Below are 12,221 nucleotides of genomic sequence, written 5' to 3' on the forward strand. Positions count from 1 at the left end.
TTGCCCTAAAGTTGAATATTACGTAAAAATAGGTGTTTTTTGGATGGACCTGGTCCCCTCGGTAACAACAATTTTCCATTTTTTTTGTATTTAAAATATTTAATGTATAGTTAGCCTTTCAGAAAGTATAAATTCCTTATACATCTTCTTAGAATTTTTTTAGACAACTTAAAATGAAAAAAATACCTTTTTCCCAAAAACTAGCGAAAAATTGCCTTTCAAATTCAAATGCATATAACTTTAGAGTCAGTCACGATTTTTAAACAATTCTTTTTGTGTTTGACATATACATTTATTGTTAGTCTAATAAAAGAAAAAAATATTTCGACCAGCTGTTAAACAAGTAAGAGAGCTATATTCGGCTGTGCCGAATCTTATGTACCCTTCACCAAATTTTACATTAACATATTTTTTTTTAAACAAAATTACATTTTTTTTTGTTTCAATTTTTTTTTTAAATAGTTTTTAAATTTTTTTTTCAAAATTTTTTATAATTTTTTTTAAAAAAAGTTTTTTCCAAATTTTTTTTAATTTTTTTAAAAAAATGTTTGTGCAAAAAAAATTTATGACAAAAAAAACATTCGGGTTAAAAAATATTTTTCCCGATTTTGACCCATTGTAGGTCCAACTTACTATGGTGATATGCATCGCAAAGGTCTTTGAAATATCTATCATTAGATATCCATATTGTCTATATTAATGACTTAGTAATCCAGATATAGATCAAAAATAGGGCAAAAATCGAGGTTGTCCTTATATCTCTTATATTTATGGGCCGATTTTGTCGATTTTAAATAGCAACTGACCCGGAGGAATTCCCGAAATATTGATGAATGAATCATGTATTTAAGTTATTTGGGGGCTACGGAAAGTTGATTTCAACATACAGACGGACTGACGGACATGGCTATATAGACTTCGCTATCTATAACGATCAAGATTATATGTACTTTGTGGGGTCGCAAATGAAAAATGTAGAAATTACAAACGGAATGACAAACTTATATATATCCTCGCCACTCATGGCGAAGGGTATAAAAAGGGTGGGTAAAAATTTTTAAAATTTAATTTTCAAATGCGAATATCCTATGTTATAAGAGATAATTGTAAAGCTCGACGCGGAGAATCCATATATGTAATTTTTTGGAAATCGGAACACGAAGAAATAGGATTGTTTTAAAAATTTAACAGGTGTGCTACTTTGGAGACCCATTTCCAAGCCCCTGGTGGGCGCATGAGGTCCCTATACAAAACTTAAACTCGACAACACTTCTTTTTTACGAATATCAAATTTGATTCCAATCGGACTAAGGGTTTAGAAGTTACAGATTTATGTCCCTGTTTTTTCTAAACCACTATGCAACGTTTATATTAGAAAGCTCTGGAAAGCTTTTAATTTATCGAAAGCTTTGAGCTTTCCTTACACGATTTCCCATATATTTAATTCTAAAACTTAAAATCGTCTTACAAATTCATCTAACAAATAAATTGTCTACTGTTAACTAAAGCAACTAGTACCCCGCAAGAGTAAAAGAGAGAAAACATTAAAAAATATTTAATTTGTTTGCAAAAAGTCTTTAGAGCTTTTGCTGTCTGTAGTTAACTTCCCTGGACCAGACATTTGCTTTAAGTATTAAATGATTTCTTTTACTTTTTTTTGTATCTTCGCTTTAATAAACTTAACAATTAATTTTGATTTACCTGAAGTCAAAAAAAAGTAAAAAAAAACGGCGCCATGTTTTTATGTTTCATTTATTTTAAGCTAAAAGACTTGTTAGATTTCCGTTTTCTTTGGTATATTCTGCTGTTGCTTTTTGACTTTATAACTCTGTACAAAGAAAAGAAAGAAAAATGAAGTGAAATAAAACACGCAATATTTTTAATTAAATCTTAGTTAGATATATTTATTTAATTTTTTTTCTATAAACTTTTTTTAATGTAAGATTTTTTCGTGATGTTTTTTTTATATAATTCTTTTTATTAGGAATCCTGCATAGAATTTGAAAGACTGGTGGCCGCACAATGTGAAGCCTTAATACAAGCCATACATGATAGACGTGAATATCTATTAGAAGCAATACGCATGGATAAAGATACCAAAATACGAATATTAAAGGTGACTATTCAATTTAATATTATTGAGTGTTATTTTAATTTAATTTAATGTATTTTTTTCTTGTTTTTTAAGGATCAACAATCAAATTGTACTGGGAAATTGCAACAAACCACGGGTCTTATACAATTTTGTATTGAGGCATTAAAAGAGACTGATAGTGCTGCATTTTTACAGGTACTTACATTAAAAATACTAAGATTTTGATATTTGGCCTTTTGCCAAAGGATCCAAGTTTAGTTTTCATCTAACAAATATCACATTTTAATACTCTATAAATAATAACTAGAATAAGTGCTCTTTGATATTTCAAATTTTTAGTGTTCAAAGCTGTTAACCCTCATCTTACCCTTGTGTGGGAAACCACACAAACTTTTCATGTCGCATCAATTAAGCACAGAAAATCTATTAATTTATAAAAAATAGTATTTTATGTCGTGATATTTAAAAAGTGACATTTCTCTTGTGTGGTTTTCCACACATATGCAATTTCTATGTATATATTCTGCACTAGGAACAGATTTTTTTGTCTGCAAATGTTTTTGTAAAATGTGTTGAAGATAGAAATGTGTAGCTAATATAAAATACATAGAAATACCGTATGTGTGGAAAACAACACACTAGAGTACACAACATAAGAGGGTGAGATGAAGGCTAAACATTCATCAATATGCTAAACTACAGTAAATTTCAATTTACTGTCATTTATTTTAAGGTTAAATACTGATTAAACTTGTTTTCTAACCATCGTTCATTTCAGGTTGGTTCCATGCTAATAAATCGCGTTGCCAACACCGACATGACTTGGCACCAGGAAGTAACAAATGCTGCACCCCGTGTTTCACCCATTGTTGATTTAACCCTCGATGATGCTTCCGTTTTACGATCCATTGATAATTTAAATTTTATACAAATGAAACGTAAGTATGACAATCAGCAAAAATCTATTTCAAATAATTGAAACTATCTTATCTCAAAATGAAGAAAAGGTGCTCTTAATTACCAAATTTAATTGAAAGTAATAAATTTAGTAATGTATACAAATTTAGAGTAATAATTGCACTCACAATGTCTATAAGTAGTTTTAAATTTCACTTTCTAATTTTAGGGTTGCTAAGATAAGAATTAATTAAACTACTAAAAATTTATGTTGTTTTTAGGTTAAACTCAAACCAACACACAACACACACACACTCTTCTGAGCTCCTAGTCTGGCATAGATTTTAAAATTTATGTGAAAACATTAAAATCACATCATGTTTTGTAATTAGTATCGGGGTTAGTGATACCTCTGTCTTTTTTTGTATTGGGGGTATTTTGTAAATGAGAAGGGTGTGTGATTTTAAGACCCCTTAAAAACCACTTAACACAAATATATAAGCACACTATACTATATACACAGCTGTGACAAATCACTTTTACTATTTTAGTTTTTTAGAATTACCACCAAAACTATACAACATGAAAACAACAACAGATCATTTCAATATTGTGTGTTTTTTGTATACAAACATTTGTATTGAAATATGAGAAGATTTTACTCATACACAAACATAAATATCAACACAATTTTTGTAACATCAATTTGAGTAACAAATTACACCATTTCCAAAGTGAACAGAAAAAAAAACCGATAAGAATACGAAAATTTGCTTAGTTTATGGGGATGACATCAGTTTTTCAAGTTAAAAGCATTTGAACTCGTTTCCATGCCTTCCATATAGATTCCATAATGAAGGCCAATCAATTGACAACATTTTAGAATTTTGATTCTTAATTATTTCATAAAACTATTTTTTATTTTTTCACAAATAATTAGTTATAAAAATTTTTTAAAAAAAATTAATGTACAAAGCTTTTTTTCACCAAAAAAATATATTTTTCAAACAACCTTTTTTTTTAAACAAAAAGCTATATGTATTCCAAAATGCTTATTTAAATAAAAATGCTTTATTAAACCGAAAGCTTTTCCTATAAAAAGCTTTTTAATTTTTTTAATTAAACTTTCTTAAAAAAAGCTTTTTTCTCTATACAAAATTTTTCAACAAAAAGCTTTTACCACATTTTTCAACAAAATTATTTTAATGAAAAAAGCTCGTTTTCAATAAAAAAACGGTTTCTTCTTAATTGTTTCAGCAAAAAGTTTTCGTAAAAAGTAAAAAAACATTTTTTATTAAAAAAGCTTAATCCCAAAGCGTTTTTCTTCAAAACCTTTTCAACGTTTTTTAAACAAAAACCTATATTCCATCAACATATTTAAACAAAAACGATACATTCCATAAAGCTTACTTAAATAAAAGAGATTTACCAAAACAAAAAAATATTCTATAATAAGCTTTTTGTATTTTTATTTAAACTTTCTTTAACAAAGCTTTTTTTCTCTAAAAAAAATGTTTCAACAAAAAATTTTTTTCTTCAAACCAAGTTTTTCAACAAAATTATTTTAATTAAAAAAGCTTTATTATTTACCTGAATAAAAATTTTTCTTACAAAGAAAAGCTTTATTCATTCGATCATCATCGAAATAATAAAAAGCTTTTATAAAAAAAAAACAAATTTACACTAAAAAGCTAGATCTTTGTTATAAACAAGATCATTTTAAGAAAACTTCTATATACAAAATCTTGTTTTAAATGTTTGAATAACAAATCTTTTTAACATAATTATTATAGTGAAAAAGTATTTTTTCAATAAGAAAGCTTATTTATATAAAAAGCTTAATTAAAACAGGTAACTTTTGTATTTTAATAAAAATCTTTTAAAACTTTTTATAAAAAAGCTTTTCAACTATTATTTAAATCAAAAAGCTTTTTCTTAGCAACAAGATTTTTTATGAAAATTGTCAGTTTTTAATTTTTTACTAGACCCTATTTGTTTAAAGCATTTTAAAAAGCTTATTTTGACAAAAATTTCAATAAAAAAGAGGGTAACAAAACATTTTTATAAAAATCTTTTTTAACAAAATTTCTTTATAAAAAAACCAATTTTTTCTAAACTGTTTTTTTTAAATCGGTTTTAACATACTTTTTTATGAAAACACTTTTTTGTAAAATCAATACTTAAAAAAAAGCTCTTAATCTCTACAAAAGTTTTGTTTAGAATTTGCTTTTGAAAAAGCTTTCTTAAAAAGAAAAGCTTTTATCTCAAGACCTTATTAAAACAATAAAGCTTTGTAAGAAAATGTTACATAAACCAAAAAGCTTTATTGAAACAAAAGAAGCATAAATATATTTAAATTTTGTGTTAAACAGCTTTGAAAGCTCTTTTTTCTAAATATATCGACTGATCGTTGTTTGTTTGCAAAATAAACAGCAAGCATTGTTGCCTGATAGCTTTTTGTATTCTTGTTGGTGTAAAAGCACAAAAGCTCTTTTGTAAAAGCTCACATATTGTACATATGATCGGTCGTATCTGGATTAAAGTGTTTATAAAAAAGCTTTTATTAATTATTTTAAATATAAATAATAAGGATAAATTATATTTTTTACAAACTTTAACAAAATATGTTTTAAAAAAATCTTTTTTTTTTTATAAAAACAACATTTTTCTTAAAATTTTTTTTATAAAAAAATAACTTTTTAGCTAAAATATTTTTTATAATATAAAAGCTCTTTGTCTCAAAAGAAAAATTAGTAGCTTTTTTTAACAGAATGGCTCTTTGCCGCAAATTAATTGTTTTTCAGAAAAACATTTTTCACAAAATAAAAACTTTTTTCCACAAATTTGTTGTTTAACTAAAAAAGCTTTTCCAAAACTTGTTTCGCCCAAAATCTTTTTTAAGAAAATTTACATTTTCTTAAAAATTTCATAAATTTCTCCCACTATAGCACAGGCAATTTTAAAGTTTACTTGGAAGTGGTGTACATCAAACCCAAACATTACACTCATAAATTAACAAACCACAATGTGTTAAGAAAATTTGTTATACATGTTCACCAAAATAAGAAACAAAAATTTTGTTTTTAAAATCATATTTCGAAAAACATATTATAAAAAATATAAATAACTACATTTTTAAAAACTAGTTTTAACATAAAATATTTGTTTAACTTTATAATAATTAAATAAAAATTTCAAAATATTTCTACTTCTTTCTCTCATTTTCTTTACCACTAAAACATGCTGCTTTAAAAAAATACAAAATCAATTTTCATCATATCTGGCTTATGCATTATTATTTAAAACAAAAATCAAACAAAAAAAATAATTATGTATAATATATAAAATCAAAATTATCATCATCAATTATATAAAAAAAAATTCTTGTAAAATAAAAATACGCTTTTATAGCTGCTAAAGATGGCGATGAAAGATTACCAGCAGGTGAGATGCTAGATGATCATTTAATCAGCAATACAACATTTACCACATCCATACTATCCACCAATACAGTCATCAATACCTCATTATTAGACAATACAACAACAACAGCAACACCTACAGCAAATCCAGCAAACATATCAATACCATCTATGCCAACCAGCTTACTGTCCTACAATTTCAATGATAATAATAAAACCTCAACATTACGCTCCACCAAATCCAATAAATCATCATCATCTTCCTCCTCAACATCAATATCCCTGAAAATGAATGCATTTAAAAAATTAATTAACTACGATGAATCCATATCATGTATGCATTATTTTCTTATATTTTTTTTCTACTTTTCTCTACTTTTTTTTTAAAAAAATAAGTTTTTTTCTGCAAATTTGTTTCGTTGTGTTTTTAACAAAATTATTTGTTTTGTGTTTCTTTACTGTTTAAAATGTTTAATTTTTGTAACTCATATTCATTTTCACATATGTGTTCATTTTGTGTGTGTCTAATCCTTTATCTGATTTCTGTGTTTTGTTTGCGATTGTTTCATTATTGCTTTTTAATAAAAATTTCTTATTTTTATTATCGAAATTTTTAATGTGTTTTTCTATGTATTTGTTTTATGTTTAATTTGTTTAATTGCACTTGGCTATATTTAGTACTAAAAATATAATTTGGTTGTGGTTTTTAAATTTATTTATATGAATAAGTAGAGTTTTATAAAATTTATTTAAGATTATAATAATATATTGGTTGTATTGGGATTTTTTAAAAATTTTAAATTTTTAGCTTTTATTTTGAAACCTTTGTAAAATATAAATTTGTTTAAAGCATTGATCATTGTGCTCATCTTTTGAGGCCAAGAACGAATCACGCCAATATCGGATACTCCGTTCTGTATTGATCGTAACAAATAGTAGTCGTACAAGGCTGGTCTAGAATACAAAGCGGGTGTAGATAGTCCTTCTCAAGGACTACCTATATTTTAAATTTCAGCTTAATTGGACCATAAATGGATTTTTGGCGATTTTTTTTAAATGCGAGACTTTGAGGTGCCACCCACTGATCTCCATTCCGCCTATGAAGCTAAACAGCTGCAAATCAACTCAAAAACACCCCAGCCGCGTAAATAATACAGCACGATATAAAAGTATAGACTGAATCATACTATTTTAACAAAAAATCTTTGTTTTAGCGTCAAAAAGAAGTAAGAAAACTAAAAATTTTAAGGTATAAAGTGATCTTTGTGAGCTATTTAAAGAGCTCATGTTCACATGAGCTGTTCAGCTCTTGTAAAACTTTGCTAGATATTGTTAGTGACAAATTAGGAGTCCCACAAATTTTTTCTTCCTATATTTTTCCAAAAAAGTGCACGAAAAATCTATTTTTTTGGGAAAAATTTTAAAACAAAATTTGTTTGGCTATATGACTCTTACCCCCAGTAACACGAAGTCTGGTTATGCTTTAACTAATAGTTATACTGATAGTTTTCATACAAAATAATTTTAATCGACAGTATAACTATTAGTTAAGACATAACTAGACTTCGTGTTAATGAGGGTTAGCTATATAATTGCCATATAAAGTTAAGTGGTATCACAATTTCTGAATTAGTTGTTGGCCAAAAACTGATGGCACTTTTTTTGAGGGCCGACTGATTTTCAGAATCTTTGGGGGACCATAAAATAAAACTGGCCACCAAAATGGACAAACTGAGTATAGGGTTTTACAACCTTTGGTAGTAGAGTCGAACCCATACTGTCTTAATTGTGTGTTTTTCCAAAAGTCTTTATTTGTTGCATAGTGCAATAGATAGAATCCTTCAAATACAGATAATTAGCGTAGCGCCATGGACAATTAGCTTTGGTGTCGATTCGGCTGGTTAAACGATCTTCACACACGACCTCTTATACTTCGGCTTATTCTAATGGATCCATTTTTCATCGCAAGTAATGATCTGGTGCAAAAATGATTTTCTTTTAAAGCAATCAATCATAATTTTGGATATGCAAAATTGACTTTCAAGGTCTCTCGGCTTCAATTCGTTAGGTACCCAATTTCTCTGCTTTTGGATAAATCCTGCTGCCTGCAAACGTTTTGAAATTTCAGCATGAGTAGCTCCCAATGATTTTGCAAGTTCCCGTTGAGTTTGACAACAATCTTCATGAAGTAATACCTCCAATTCTTGGTCTTCAAACTTTTTTGGCTGGCCTTTGCGATCTTTGTCTTCCGTGTCAAAATCACCATTTCTGAACGGGACAAACCATCTCTCTCACATTGAAACCGATGGTTATAAGCTTTGGTGAGCAATAGGTGTGCTTCAGCGGCATCTTTTTTCAAATTAAGGAAGTAAAGCAAAACTTCCTGCATATGACGATTCTTCGGTACAAAAAAAAAATTTAATTTTAACGAAGTTAAAAAAAAATTATCAACAACAGAGAAAGAGAGTGCTTAGCAAGTTATTATAATCCAACTTCCATGTTCTCATTATGCCGACCATTGCCCAGCATATTAATTGATCGGCAAAACTCGAACGAAGCTCAATAAAAATAACTACATAAGAGACAAATGTTTCAGTCAATTGGTAGAATATTTAAGCAATTTGTCTTGCTCTCTCTGTTCCTAACACTGATCTATAGCCGGTTCTCAAGGCATCGGTACAAAATTTAGCAATTAACAGATCAATCCTGATCAAAAAAGTGATAATTAAAGCTAAAGCATTCGACATCGGCTGGCGAATCAGCTTACAAACTTTCAGCATCTAATTCACTTTTTTGAACACCATACGGAGAGTAAGTGATAATTGACCTTTGGGTACCAAGTTTTTCTAGACCAGGGATGACCAAAGCTAAAACTGTATTTGTGCTGGTGAACGAAAGAGAACTCCAATGGAGAAAAAATTTACTGATTAAAAAAAAAGATATCAGTATATATCAGGATTTATTTGTTAACAATAACGTCATTTATCTTAATCAAATTATCATAGATCATTAACTTAGAGATCGAAATTAATTATTTTTCTGCAAATTTGTATTAATAGAATATTTATTTGTTTATTTTGCTACGTGGCCACGCGTGGTTTTGATTAAATTAATTTCAAATATAGTGCTTTCAGTGTTCATGAAATAATAGCACTACACCCGCTTTGCATGTGCACTTGTCGCTGTCTCAGTGACGACTATATAATTGTGCTTTGAAATGGACATCAATGTTCTATACAGAAAAGGCGGATTTGTTGTGACAATCGAACCTGTGTTCAAACAAATCTTTCGAATCATTAGTAAATATAAATTATGATAGAAATAACAAAATATTTGTCACCTTATTTGCAAATACAATTCGATTAACCAATTTCATCACAGACTTGCTCTCAAATGTAAGGTGATTACAAACATTAATAAGTAGTCATAATTCCTTATATATTAAATTCGGCTGTTCTGAATCTTGTGCACCCGATTGTGAGCAAACGCGGCAGTCATCCTGCGTTTCCAAATAAAATGCCTAAAATCCTTTAGCAGTTGTGTAACTGAACGATTCTGAGAAAAGGCTTAGTCCCGACACCAGCGCCTCTTTCCAATTTGAAACATCAATGTAGACTCTAATCGATTTGTATGAATAGTTTGAAATCAAGTCATCTCTGTTTGTTACTTCGATCCCAAGACTTTTATTGAAATTCAGTGTAGGTAATACGACATAGTCTCTTTTGAGCTCTATGCTCTTCGTCCAATGTGTCTCCAAATCTCTTTCCGTCGAGAAATTTCATCAGGTTTGCCAACAAGAAATAGTCACTCGCTGCTAAATCCGGTAATAGGGAGAAAATGGGAGCATTCAGTAGCCAAATTCATGGATTTTTGTCATGGAAACTGCACATGTGTGTAGCCTCTTGTGAGCAAACGTGGCAGCCATAATACGACATAGTCTCTATTGAGCTCTATGCTCTTCGTCCAATGTGTCTCCAAATCTCTTTCCGTCGAGAAATTTCATCAGGTTTGCCAACAAGAAATAGTCATTCGCTCCTAAATCCGGTAATAGGGAGAAAAATGGAGCATTCCGTAGCCTAATTCATGGATTTTTGTCATGGAAACTGCACATGTGTGTAGCCTCTTGTGAGCAAACGTGGCAGCCATCTTACGGAAATCTTTCTCCTACCAAAATTATCACTCAAAATTAAACCCACTGATCCATGTAAAATGTCTATGGCTTCAACAATCTCTCGCACTTTCAATCCACGATCGGCCAACACTATGACGTGAGTTTTTGCAATTCTTTCGGTTATAGAGACCTCAACTGAGCCACCAGAACGTTCTGCATCTTTCATGCTTGTACGTCCACAACGAAATTCAGTGAACCTCTTTGTTACCATTTAAATTGATGGTGCAGAGTTCCATAGTATTTATCAAGCTTAGCCTTTGAGTGATGATTTTTTTCCGCTTAATGAGCAGATGAAATTAAATTTTTAAAATTTCTGCACAAGTCACGAGGTAGTCTGCTATTAATATGGCTGTCAAACACAAACTAAATGACGCAGCTTGTTCAAATTTTGAGCAGAGTTAACTGACAGATGGCTGTTGACAGGAGCTGTATTATCCTTTCAGTTAAAAGCCAGGAAATTCAAGAAGTCGTGGATTTATTAAACCACTCGCCACCCATGATTTCACCAAAACACTTATGGCCTACATGGAGTTAAACCTCTACATCGAGTGTACTAAATCAAGTGTTATCCCAGAGCAAATTCCCTTGTCGCCTTTTTGAGCCTTGCAGAAATGCTTAATATTTTAAATGTCAAACTGATATTTAAAACTGTCTTACTTTAGAGAAAAAATTCTACCTTAGTGTTTAAAATAAAAGTCCAGCTGCGTAAAAAATTAAATGAAAATATTTCTATAAAGGTACTTCGAAATTGTTCTCCAGATCCTGAATTTCCAAATCAGAAATTTTCAGAAACGTTAGGCTAAAAGTTGACGTAAATATTTACCAATACTTTATTTAACTAGCTAAGGAAATATACATAATTTGATTTATTTTGTTAGAAAACCCTTTGTGTTACTAATCTTTTAAGTTAATATATGAGATTTTTTAAGTATTTTTTATTCATAATTTAGTGTTTATCATATTTATTTTTCATACACAGTCTTTCCCCATCCAACTACAATAAATTTCTAAACACACGCCAAATAAATTGTTTCGAATTTATTTGTTTTATATGACATTTACACAATAAAAAAGTAATTATTAGTTGGCTAAAAAAAAAACAAATAGAAAACAAAGCAACTCCAAAGGTTGGTTGGTGTTCGTTTTTCCGGTTTCCGGTTACTTTAGTAATTTCTATAACTCTACTACTACCTGATACTGGCTGGCTACAAGGAATGATACAACAGCAACTTACAACCCATACACTGCATTAATGGATCCTGCTGTGTTAATGTTGTTTTTTTGTTACAGTTTTTTGTTCTTTCGTTTGTTATTACTACACCTAAGTTCCGTTTCCTATTATTTAATGGTTTCTTAAGTTCATTGTTTAAACTCAGTTACTCTGTCTCTCTCTCCTGCTCTTTTCTCTTTGTTTAAGGATTGGTTTTTACTTTTTCTAACTACTGAAATTTATAAATAATGTTTATTTTTTTCTTGTATTTGTAATTTATTGTTTATTATACCCTTAAGTCATAATAATTAAACTGTATCATTGTAGTTAAAATGTTAAATACTTGAACTTACTTCTTACTAATATTTACACTAAACAATCTAACTTACACACTTACACTTACTACCTTACAACAACAATTTCTAT

The 12,221-nt window shown here is 29.0% G+C and overlaps 1 protein-coding gene across 3 annotated transcripts in view; it reads left to right on the top strand.

Moving 5' to 3' along the window:
* The window catches only part of Trim9 (E3 ubiquitin-protein ligase Trim9), a 299,522-nt gene that overhangs the window by 265,814 nt on the left and 21,487 nt on the right, over positions 1–12,221 (top strand). The window contains exons 3-6 of one of the 3 annotated variants that reach the window (XM_065500932.1): positions 1,985–2,116; positions 2,189–2,290; positions 2,874–3,033; positions 6,404–6,748. In XM_065500932.1, coding sequence (XP_065357004.1) covers positions 1,985–2,116; positions 2,189–2,290; positions 2,874–3,033; positions 6,404–6,748 — 739 coding nt within the window. The remainder of the gene's footprint in view (positions 1–1,984; positions 2,117–2,188; positions 2,291–2,873; positions 3,034–6,403; positions 6,749–12,221) is intronic. The other 2 variants (XM_065500933.1, XM_065500934.1) reach the window with 2 other exon arrangements.

Source organism: Calliphora vicina, chromosome 2, assembly GCF_958450345.1.
Source record: "Calliphora vicina chromosome 2, idCalVici1.1, whole genome shotgun sequence".
In the NCBI taxonomy this organism is placed as follows: domain Eukaryota; kingdom Metazoa; phylum Arthropoda; class Insecta; order Diptera; family Calliphoridae; genus Calliphora; species Calliphora vicina.